At 41.7% G+C, this 12,476-nt stretch overlaps 1 protein-coding gene across 6 annotated transcripts in view; it reads left to right on the top strand.

Moving 5' to 3' along the window:
* LOC138597330 (connector enhancer of kinase suppressor of ras 2-like) overlaps nucleotides 1–12,476 on the top strand; it is a 35,538-nt gene that overhangs the window by 2,551 nt on the left and 20,511 nt on the right. For 3 of the 6 annotated variants that reach the window (XM_069668922.1, XM_069668937.1, XM_069668929.1), the window contains exons 2-8: nucleotides 2,497–2,660; nucleotides 4,362–4,564; nucleotides 5,943–6,048; nucleotides 8,394–8,435; nucleotides 8,530–8,649; nucleotides 11,926–11,985; nucleotides 12,095–12,163. In XM_069668922.1, coding sequence (XP_069525023.1) covers nucleotides 2,497–2,660; nucleotides 4,362–4,564; nucleotides 5,943–6,048; nucleotides 8,394–8,435; nucleotides 8,530–8,649; nucleotides 11,926–11,985; nucleotides 12,095–12,163 — 764 coding nt within the window. The remainder of the gene's footprint in view (nucleotides 1–2,496; nucleotides 2,661–4,361; nucleotides 4,565–5,942; nucleotides 6,049–8,393; nucleotides 8,436–8,529; nucleotides 8,650–11,925; nucleotides 11,986–12,094; nucleotides 12,164–12,476) is intronic. The other 3 variants (XM_069668945.1, XM_069668960.1, XM_069668953.1) reach the window with 1 other exon arrangement.

The raw sequence follows: 12,476 nt of genomic DNA on the forward strand, positions 1-12,476 counted from the left end.
AGTATAATCTCTGCTCTCCCCCTGACCGTGTGCATTATCATAATTCATGTTCTTTTTTTAAGTATATCAGTTGTATCCTTGCTCTCTCTTTCCTGCACTCTCCTTGTCACACACACTCACACCGACGCACACTGACAGTGATCAATGACAAGTCCGATTAGCATAAATCCATTCTTACAATGCTAACAGCCTTAAACGTCTCTCTTTCCTCACATTACCAGTGGATTATCGAGCACGGAGATCAGGATGTGTCAGTGCTGCGCTTTTAATTTCTCTCCAGCCGGCCTCATAATCTGACCTGTGCATGAAATGGTCGGGGGAATCGATGTAGCGGAGATTACTTAGCGCAATCAGCAGAGTATGCTCCATGTAAAGGGCGGTGTTCTGTGACATGATGCTATAAAACAAGAGAAGACATTTTCAAAGGGGGAACCTCCAAACTTAAGCATTCATAAAAAGAGTAGTTTGATTTACAGAGTACTCATCAAAATGTTGCTGCATGATCTGAAGTTCTTAAATCACTGATGCTGTAGTGCTGTGCAAAGCATCGTGTCCTCTCCTTACTTATTTCTTCATTTGGTCCTGCAGTCGGGGAGAATCCCTGCCAAAACCCTCGCTTCATGGTTTCTACGGCAACACAGGGAATACTTCATCGACATAATGAGTCTCAATTAAGTTGGTAAAGAGGCTGATTAGCTAAGCCTTTAAATTTTATGCAAAACCACTAAACTCCCTATGTTTCCCTCTCCACCGTTTAGCTGCCAGCTAAACCCGACGTGAATGCTTGATCAGGTTTAGGCACAGCAAAGATGAGCACAGGGTTGTCAGTGTGTGTGTGTGTGTGTGTGTGTGTGTGTGTGTCCTCTCCCACTGAGAAGATGAAAACAGACCGAGTGTATAGAAGAAGCTTTACAAAGGCTACTTTCTCTGTCTCTGATGGTAAAAGGATAGCCAGTTAGCATGCAGGGCACTTTTAGTGACATCCACTTTTATATGTTTATAAATGAGAGAAAGCTGGAATGATAAAAAAATTAGTCAATCAGCAGCTTTTTTTCATTATAGATTTACTGTCTAAATTATTATAAGCAAAAATGCCCAAAATGCACTGCTTCCAGCATCTCAAATGTCAAACATGGCTAATGTTCTGAGCAGTCTCGACAGTAAAATTAATATGGATTTTTAACAAGCAATTTGACCTTTGACCTCCTCAAATTATGATGCATATTTTCCCATATTTTTCCACATTTTAAAGACAAAATGGTTAACTAATAAACCGAAAAGATAATCAGCAGATTAATTAAAATTAAGAAATATTAGCAGCCTTGAAATTGAGCTTTTATTTTTCAGCTAAAAACTGTAAATAAACTGCTTTTACTTGACTCCTCTTTGAGGGGGGCTTGCATGGCTGAGAAAATGAACTCATTTAAACATGTGAAATGTAACTGTCCTTCAGAAAACAACCCAAGGCGTCGTGCCAGTTTAGCTCAGTGGTTAAATTACGTATCCCATGTACAGAGGCTTAGCCCTCGGTGCGGCGGCCCTGGGTTCGACTCCAGCCCTCGGCCCTTCGCTGCATGTCGTCCCCCACTCTCTCTTCCCCTGTTTCCAACACGATCCCCTGTCCTCTCTCTCAGTAAAGGCCAAAAAAATAATCTTTAAAAAAAACAACAAGGCACACTGTAGGATTTGCGTAGAATTAAAAAGCCTTTATTTCACATGGCAAAACATTGTCTAAAAATAGCCGGCTTGTTGGGTCTTCATCAGGGCCCTGATGATATAACAGCACACAATGCACTTGGTATGAACATTATTTTACAATGTTTAGGCAGTGAAAGGAGGCAGAGGGTGGACACAGTATCATTAACACCTATAGAAAATGCAGTTCCAACAATGCTCCTGATTTAAATACCACCTGTGTGCAAAGATGTATATGTGTGTATGTGTTGTGTTAATGAAGGGTTCATTTAAAGTCCACGCGATGTGACGCAGTTTTGTTAGAATGAACACTTTTGTAAGAGTTCATGATTTTATACGGTGAAGTTTCCAGTTTAAAACATCAGCTTTGACTGTGCAAACCGCAGACTGAGGCAGGAGCTGCAGAATCAGTGGGTTTGTTTTAGTCTGCTGCTCCTCTTTAGCTGCTTCGCTGAGCGACTTCACACCTGCTGCTGCAGTGAGAGATGTAAAACACGCCGAGCACAGACACGCAGCCCCCTTTTTAGTTTAAATGCACCTCAGGACTGTTGAGGAGGGGGAACCTGTCAGTTTTCTTCTCTGACACGGACTGTTTCACACTTTGGGACATAACAAAATACAACCTGTGCTCACACTTCAGAGATTTACAGCACAGATTCTGGCAGGAGAAGCGGCTCCATTAGAAAACATTATGCAAATTCACAGGAAATCAGGAAGTCTGATGCTGCCAGAAAACAACACTTTCACCTTGTTGTCGTGCTGTACTGAAACTTGTCTTGTCATCATGTGTGCTTTCCTCAGGCCTGGACGACTGCCTGCAGCAGTACATCAAGACCTTCGAGAGGGAGAAAGTAGGGGGGGACCAGCTGCTGCGGATCACCCACCAGGAGCTGGAGGATCTGGGGGTGTCCAGGATCGGCCACCAGGAGCTCATCCTGGAGGCTGTGGACTTACTGTGTGCGCTGGTGAGTCCAAGCTTCCCACTCGATCTACCCACCACTCTGTTCTGTCACTTTGTCACTGTTGGAGGAAGCATGAGACGCACATTTGATGCTCCCTCAGCTCATCAGAAACTTCTGAAATCTTCCTGAATTCACCCCAAAACTATGGTATCATCAAGCTAGAAAGATCATTTATTTTGGTCCTGAAAATGGACACATCGGAGCCTTTAGTGAGCGTGCTTTAATTTAACTAAACTTTCAAACATCTTGGCAAATCTATCAGAGTAAATAATCTGGGGAAGATTTCCTCTGCAGGCAATCCTTCCAGCTGTCATGAGTGCTGACATGGATTACAGCCTCCTATTTTAAGTGGTTTCTGCTCAAAGCCGAAGAAACACCAGTTTTTGTGCATGTCAGCACGACACTCTGCTGATTGGGTTAATGTGCTGCTGGAAACAGTAAAAAGCTGATATTAATACAGCTGGTAATAAATCTGCCACCTCAGATCTGTGTCACCCCGTGATCCAGGTCAGCAGGATCACAGAGGATGATGTAACCGCCCCTTCAGGAGACTCTTTAACCGTCCAGTGGAAATGAAGTAGTTCCTGATAAAAGATAATGTAACAATCAGATCAAAAACATGTTATTAAGTTAAATATACATTATTGTTTTCCAAAATAAGAGACATTTTTCCACTTGTCTATGAATGTGCACTATATTTTCCAGACTTTTATTTTGAAATGCACAGAATATCTGCCGTACATCCCAGCCTGTTTTCCTTAACATTTGCAGCACCATGGGGAAAATCTTATAAGGTCAACAAAAGTTCAAAAGGGCTGAAACATTTTAACATCTTGTATCTTTATCGAGTAATGTTCAGATTATTTTGTCGATGATCTTTTGAGGGAAATGCCTGTTACACTAAAAGCCTGAAGTGATGTCATCAAATCTTTAGTTTCCAGTGATATAAAACAGAGCAAACAGCAAATCCTCACATTGGAACGGCTGAAATTAGCCTGTTTTTGTTATTTGTTTCTAAAAAAGAAACGTACTTGAACCATTAATCTATATAAAAAGCCCATCTAATGTAGTGTTGAAGGTGAAGAGAGGATGTTAGGGGCTGAATGAGAAGTAGACATGAAGGAGAGAGTGCTGAAAAGAGATGAAGATGTGTTCGAGCTCCAGAGAAACACACACAGAGAGAGACGGGTGGAGCTTTAGTGGACCGAGGTCACAGATGCAATCTGAATCTAAAGTCCTCTCATCCCACATCGCAGCACGGGGGGGAAGAGGGGGGGGTTGCTTGAGCCCCAAAGCTCCTTATGTAACTGGGATTTAGTTTAAAGTCTCTCCGGCGCTGCTGTATTAAATATGATTAGTGGCGCTCCTGCCGCGCTCTCCCCTCCCAAGAAAGTGTGACGTGACGGACGCCCACAGGCCTCCACGTGCAGCTCTGCGCTCAGGATAATGAGTGTTGTGCTTTCTCTACACATGCAAAGTGACAGCTGGGGGGAGCGGGGCTGTGTGGATGGGTCATTGGTTTCCTCCTCACATGTTTCTCATAAGAGCAGCATCTTCTGTAGCGACACAAGGTGGGCCCCCTGTCAGTGCTCTTTTATTCACAGAGCAGCGTCACACTAGAGAGATTCTTGGAAGGCATCAGAGCAAAAACAAACAGAGACAAACTGGTCAAACAAAGTGAATTTACTCTCCTCTCTCCTCCAGAATTACGGGCTGGAGACGGAGAATCTGAAGACGCTCTCTCATAAGCTCAATGCATCTGCCAAGAACCTGCAGAACTTCATCACAGGCAGGCGGCGCAGCGGGCATTACGACGGCCGGGCCACGCGCAAGCTGCCCAACGACTTTCTGACCTCCGTGGTGGACCTGATCGCTGCGGCTAAAAGCCTCCTGGCGTGGCTGGACAGGTGAGAACTACAAAAAGTTGCACGTGTAAAACATTTTATGAGGTATGTGTTGACACATTTAGATACACACATAAACATAATAGTACATTTGTGGGCATGTCTCAAGTCCTCAATATTGACAACCTGAGTGTTTATCCACACAATAAAAACATGAAAGTAGCAGAGGACTTTTATTTTGAAAGGCTAATTTTACCAGAATGCCTCAAATAAAGTTGTTGAGGTCTAAAAGTTCCTGTATAAGGACTCCACACCTCCCACTTCATGTCTTAATGTCGCCCCCCCAGTATTGAAGCAAAACCCACACCTTTAAAGATAGACACACAATACAAACACACACACACACACGCACACACTGCAGCATTCATACACAGTGTTTTTCATTTACATTTTGCAGTACGATGCTAAAGCGTCAGCTTGGTTGTCACTTATTTTATCTTTAATTTTGCAACACTTTGATTTAATCTTACAGACAAACTAAGGACAGTGTTAATTGTGTTCAAGCAAACATAATAACTCTGCGTTTGAGCAGATTAAATATATAAAAAAAATGGCTTCATTACGGAGTGGGAGACAGCCGTGTTTATGTGGCGTCACTCACAGGTTCCTGTCTTGTGTTTTGGGGATTTCGCTGTGTGTTTTTTTTACCACATACGGACCCGTTTTGTGTTTTATGTTATGTCCATGCCAAATGAGCTGACAGGCAGAGATCAGTAAAGGCCTTATATAAGAAGACTTTGACAGGGTGGCCAAAAAGGCACTGAGCAAGTCTATTTATATGTTTCTTTATCCTTTCCTCCTCTGTGGGATTCTGCCAATGTGTTTGCATCTGCGTGTGTGTGTGTGTGTGTGTGTGTGTGTGTGTGTGTTTGATGGATTCAGAAGTTCAAAGCAGACAGCATTCAACAGAAATAACAAAGTGAATCATTGTTTCTTTTCCCATAAAATCACGATCTACATAATCTAACGCATCACAGCCAATTAAAATGGAATATTTAGTGTTTGATTTTCATGTTTGAAGGCATCATTGTTGACTAAATTACACTTTGCAGGCTAAATGTGACTCAGGAGGCTCGGCTGATGGGCTCTGGAGACAAAAGAAATGTGGAAATTAGTGTGATTTTTAGGCTGTTTGTGTAACTAACCTTTCCACAGCTCTTATTTACATGAGGAATTACTGTTTCATATACTTAAAGCTACTTCTAACACTTTTTAATCTGTGCATGCAAGGATTGATATTTGTTCTGTAAAATCTGACTTACCACAAACTAACTGTAAACTGTAGACAGTGTAGTAGACAGACGTTGTGTGTGTGTAAATGTCCCACACATTGACCAGTGATGGAGTCTCAGAGGAAGAATGATCTAATGGTTCATTTCAGGTGCTCTTTCTTTTTCAGGTCTCCTTTTGCTGCAGTGGCAGATTACTCCGTGACCAGAAACAACGTGATCCAGCTGTGTCTGGAGCTCACCACAATCGTGCAACAGGTAAATAAGTTGTATGATAAAATATTGTTACATAAAGCTCAGACCCAGGAAACATGTTATCCCAGTTAAATTGAAAAACCTCCATCGGAGGAATAAAGGGATGAGGAAATGCATTGTAAAGTTTCTGAGTAAACCCGTGTCCACAATGTTTTTATGTGTTTAAAAGTTTTTGCACATAATGCATATACAGCGTGTGCATATGTTTATTTAATAGCTGATGTTCTGGAAATAATTCCTGTTGAGCTTCAAAGGAAAAAAAGTCTTTAGAAGCATTACGCTTAATTCCTTGTAAAAACACCCAGTGTAGAGCCTCTAATACCGCGACACAGCTCCTATGTATAAATGCATGCATTGCATCCATATACGTATTCTTTTAACCTTGAAGAGCAGCTCCAGTCATGTTTGAACACATATAAAATGCTCTGCTTGAAATAATAAATTGTGTCTGATATGTTTTTCTGCAAAATACATTTAATTACCTCGTAAAAATCCTCCCAAGACATCTCCTCCTTCTACCTCATTAAAAATTCCCAAATCTGCATAGACCCCGCCAACTATGCAACTATTTCCAACCGCCCCGTCTGTCGCGAAAACAAAACACGTCTCTGCCATCGTTTAGTGGCAACTTGTTGAAACTTAGCTAGCTTGAAATGTAGTAATTAGCAGTAGTAACGTTAACGTAAGTAATCAGTCGTGAATTTGCAAACATTACAATGACGGTTACAGCTGGCTCGTGTATCGCTGAAGTGGTTGCCATAGGTTACACATAATGATATGCATAGCGTCGCCCCGTCCTTTAACAGGATTGGCTCCTTAGGTTTGTGACGTCTCAAACCTGCAAATCTGAAAACGTGTTGTTCAGCCTGTCCTTGGTACACTGCAGTTTAAAAGCAGACAGGCCCAGCCATGGAGCTGACTGCTTATGTTGTCCCTGATATGTCTTTGTAGCACATGAAAAACACCACATGGAGATGTTTACAATTAAACACTTGATTTTCACTGGAGGGGGGCTTTAAAGGTTGAAACAACAGTAGATAATTTAAGTAAAGTTTATTTGGTATCGTACCTTTCAAAGAGCTGGAAAGAAGTCAGAAAGTGCTTCACAAAATATGACAATAATAGTCATCAAAACTACAAATGTGCAAAATTACATGAGATGATCAAAAGGCAGTTTAAGAAGATGTGTCTTAAGCTGATTTTTAAAAGCATCAGTAGAAACTGCAGAGCGTTTCTGCACAGGTAGAGTGTTCCACAGTGTCACAAATTCAAAGGCACGATCACCTTTTGTTTTCAGTGGGACGCGAGGGACAGCAAGTAGACCCTGGTCAGAAGACCTTAGGGATCTACAGGTGGTGTAGGGATGGAGTAGGTCAGAGATGTCCACAGGTGTCAGATCATGCAGGGCTTTATAAATGAAAACAAGGACCTAAAATGAATCCTGAATTTAACCGGAAGCCACTATCTTGGGTGTAATGTGACTTGACCTGCTAGAACTAGTTAACAACCTTGCAGCAGCATTCGAGGGAGGACTCACTGAGGCGGGTGATGAGGGAGTTTCAGAAGCAGAAGAAACAGAAGCATGAGTAATCATCTCTAACTCAGCTTGTGAGACAACAGATTTTAGTTTGGCTTAATAACTTAATATGTTATTGATTGATAATTTTTGAGATTTGATTTAACAGAAGAAGAAAGGGATCCAAAACACTTGGCAACCTAGAAGCTATACTATCAGAGGCAATGATAAGGACTACATCTATCAGTGAAGGCAGTGTCATTCATCCGTCTCTGTAGTGTAAGTTCAAATTAAGCTAAAATACAAGTTAAAATGTCATTAACTTTTAATTTACAGATGTTCTAGTTTTACAAATTAAAGCCATCAGTGCGTGTAAGAAATACAAGTAATCAAGCCGGACTTTCATTTCATAAATTCTGACTCTCACAGTCAGTCCTGTACCACCCTGACAGACCAGTAAACAACTGCAGCAGTTGCTGAATAGGTTTCCGGACATCTCTGTGGAGAACGATGTTTATGTGCAGTTAAGAGAAAAACTGTAAGTGGGAAAAATTGAAGGTGGGAGTGAAAGAGGGCGATCGGGAGAGAGAAGAAGGACGAGAGAGGAAGACTGTCAGAGAGAGAGAGAGAGAGACAGAGAGAGAGAGAGGGACGTGCCTCCGCATGGTGATTCATTTGTTTTGTGTTTGTGCATGCCTGTGTGGGAGTGTTGGGGGTTATAGGTGCCAAGCTGCTCGGTTTTTGCTTATATCCACCTACAGCAGAAATGCCAATAATAACTCCATTTTGACACGTTCTCTTGAGGTAACAGTGCTCTCTGAATGTTCCCCAGGACTGCTCTGTGTACGAAACAGAAAACAAAATCCTGCATGTGGTGAGTTGTTGACTTTATTACCTTTCATCAGATGTAACAGAGACTGGAATGAGCACACTGATATTATATTCACCACCTGATACGTCCTCTGCAGTGTAAAACTCTGTCTGGCGTGTGCGACCACATCATCTCCCTGTCCTCTGACCCCATGGTGTCCCAGGCTGCACATCTGGAGGTCGTGCAGCTCGCCAACATCAAATCCACTGAAGGACTGGTAAGATTCACTGTCAGTTTGACTTTAGGAAACACACATTTGTTGGTCATTTCTCATCTGTTATCTTCCCAGTAAGTCATTAGAAGATGCTCTGTGATCTTTTAAATCCCAAGAAACAGATAAAATATTAGCTGGTTATATGGACGTAAAAGGAAACAGATGTATTACTATAGCTGAGGAATTAGGCAGTCAGCTGTAAAGAGGTTTTAGTAACTTTAATTGTATTTAAATGAGTTGTAATACGTTAATATAGACATGTGTATTGGGGTATGACTTTACAAGCTAATAAGATAGCTGGTAGTAACTGTGTAATATATGTTTTTGGTAGTGATCATACTTTAAGTCTATATATAATCTTTTACTTTATGTCAACAGTTATATAATATATATAACATCAGTGTAACTGAATACTCTCAGTATACCTCCCCATAAGTTTCACTACAGTCAATCCATAACTTAACCTTTCCATGACCTATAATGGGAAGAGTTCCTGATCAATTGAAATTTACAAGTACATAATCTCTATTTACAGCATGCCTAAGGATTCTACCGGATTTTAGTACGGGAAGTGTCCAAGTAATATTGACCAATCACGTATCAGCAGGCTGCGGCTTATGCAGGAATAACAGTCGAGCAAAAGCAGGCGGAACATTATGTGCCGTAATGACATCCCGGCTCTCGTCAGCGGCTATCTGACGATGATTAACCTTTTTATTCATCTCTATAAACAGACGTCTGCATGCTAACAGCTAACAATCCATTCTAGGTCTAAAATTCAACTTGAGATAAATTCCCTTGACGCTGTGTCACGAAAGCCGTTCAGCGTTTAGATTTCCCGACTTCCTCGAATGCATCAGAAATTATCCTACCTCCGTTCAACAAACGAGCATTTTAAAAGAAGTTTTCTTCTCCTCTTGAGGACAGACCTGACAAAGCTTCATTTTTACTTTTTACTTATCTGCATCATGATGTCGACATTTCAGCAAACTTACGACCTGTTAATTTCAAGTAAACCACAAGTAAAACAGTTTCTTTATCTGGTTCATACCGCAGTCGTTAGCCAGAGTGCAGCCTCTTTGTAATCAAGTATTTACAGTGAAACTGAGACTCACCAGGAACAGATAAACCGGCTCTCCTCTGGGGGATTTAATGTCCAGCATGTTCACAGTTTCTCCTAGAGGCTGTATCGCCATCAGATGATAGCCGACAGGTTCGGAGATTGCAACAGACATAATGCAACATTTCATTCAGATTTCCTCTTATGGCCTTCCAGTGTTTAGTCTGTTAGTGAAAGCTATATTTTAAAGTGTTACCCTCGGTAAGGTTAGCTACGTCGCTAATGAACTGCTTATAATATTACAGGAATTTGAGGAATGAAAGATCTAAGAAGTCAGTCATCCAGTCACATGTTAAGTAGCTACTGTGGACCGAGCTCCCAAAATGTTGGTGCTGGCTTTCTTTACTCAGCGGCGTCACACAGCAGAGACTCTTCTTCCTGGTAAACACAACAATCTGTGAGAAGCACACAAGCCCCACACCCTACGAGACAGCATGCAGCTGAATATAAGCACTTAAACACAGTTGAACAAAGGTAAAATATCAGGTTGTTGTTTTCCAGGTTTTGGGGAAATGAACACCAGAAAAGCGACAGACAAAGTAAAGTACAACACTGATACTGATGATTCTGCTGCTGCTGGACAAAGAAACTAATTACAGAATTCCTAAAAGCATGACCTTGAAAGCATATTGACCTTTGCGATTAAGGCATGTGCAAACTATCTTGCAGCATGTATCTCACTCACTGCAGAATTGAATCGCTCACTAACACTAACTTTGCATAATTTGTAGACCTGTAAATTACACTGGCTCGTTACTTAGAGGGTTGGCCGATCTTAATTACATCAGTGAATTTGCCTGTTAACCCCTACAGGTGAATCCAGCCCTAACAATGCAGGTGCAGAGGATTGAATTCGTTGTGCTTAAGGCGTTGGAACATGACATTATAAACACAGCACATGTCTCTGCAGAAACAGTGTCCCCGGTGACTGCGGCCGTCACCAAGACTTAGCTGATAACGACCGTCCACAGTATCCAGGAGGTTCCTTCTGCACAGAATTGGACGCTGAATTTTTTAATTGGTTTGTGATTCTTGGTATCTTTTTTCCTCATGTAAGAAAAATAGGAATATTAATGTAAAGCATAAACACCATGCTCTGCTGTACTGCCTTGTATATATTAGAGCTCACTGCAGCTGTCCCAAAACTGGGTTCCGCTGAGCTCGTGGGCATATGAGTCAGCCGACAAAACGCAACATGAAAACAGCGTGTCGCCCTTGTGGAAATGAGCAAAATACTTAAATGTTCAGATTGCAAAGCGAAGGTTTCTGTGTATTTACCTTCTTTTGGGACATGCTAGCTACTGTGACTACAGTAGAAGAAGAAAAGAATCTTATTTCCTGCCTCTGTATAACCATCAGCACTTTGTTGGACTCCATCTTCACTCTGACCTACACTCAGACACGAGCGCCCTGCTTGGGGCCACAATAAAAGCCCCACCCCCCCCATACACACGCACACACACACACACATAAATGCCAGCAGGGGACATGGAAGTTCTCTCATCCGTTCAGTGAAACCTGAACACAACAGTGGGCCGAGTGGCCTATAAATAAACCTCTTACACTCGACTTGAAGACTGACATGCTGCTTCTGTGTATCTGCGTGTTTGTGTGTAAGAAAGCGAGTGTACTCATGCAGTTGTGTTTGTGATTGTGTGTGTGTGTGTGTGTGTGTGTGTGTGTGTCTTTGTAGTGCACTTTGGAGACTTTTTAGTTAAAACTTTGGTGCAACATACCAACCGTATTTGCAGATAAATAATCCTCAATGTGGTTCAGCCTGCTTGACCGAGCATCTGAGTGAGACTCGCCACGTGGCTTTAAATCATGTTGTGCTTTGCTTCTTTAAAAAGGACATCTTTTAGATATTTGAGGACCTCACTGTATTGATTAAACATTTGTCTGATCATGCTAATTTGCACTCGGTATAAAAAACACGAGACAATGTCTTTCACTGCTTCTTAGAAAAGAGTGCGATTGATTAAAATTCCCTTTTTGCTCTCAAAGCTAATTAACACAAATGCTACGATTTGCAAACATGCAACAAACTTTGTCTCTTCTGCAAACGGCTGTTTTGCTAAGCTGAGATGCACTGCGTGTAATGAGCGTCATTTTAGAGTTATCTTTAAAATGTAATTATTTATCTCCTTCTCTCCCCACAGGGAATGTATATCAAATCAACATACGACGGTCTGCATGTAATCACTGGGACAACAGAAGGAGTGAGTACACGCCTCGTTGTGTTCACACATGCAGTTTTATATGTAGAGTGAGGTTGTTGTATCAAATCCAGCAGCAGATAAGGAGCCTGTCTCTCTGTCTGTCCATCAGTCTCTGGCTGACCGCTGTAAGAAAATCCACGCTGGAGATGAAGTCATTCAGGTCAATCATCAGACGGTGGTAAGACGACATGTTTCCCCTTCTGGCTCATTTCATGTGTTTGTCATATTCGTTGCCTGAATTTGCATATGATGATTTTTATGTGCATTTTTCTTTATGCAAATGTCTGTTTAATTCACACATGCCTGCTTTGGACATAAAGAAACACCTTCCTCAGAGTGTTTATATGCTGTTAATGTTATGCAGTTCCTATTTACTGTTTGTGGCGTTTCATCCACACTGAGTCTTCTGGACCTGTTATAGTTTAAGTGGCCGGCTGTAGGGCCTCTTGTAGGTAGTTTTTGGTGACTTGGACATGTTACTCTGACCAGAT

Source organism: Semicossyphus pulcher, unplaced genomic scaffold (genome assembly GCF_022749685.1).
Source record: "Semicossyphus pulcher isolate SPU_LCO1_2020_fin unplaced genomic scaffold, fSemPul1.0.p SCAF_10, whole genome shotgun sequence".
Lineage (NCBI taxonomy): Eukaryota > Metazoa > Chordata > Actinopteri > Labriformes > Labridae > Semicossyphus > Semicossyphus pulcher.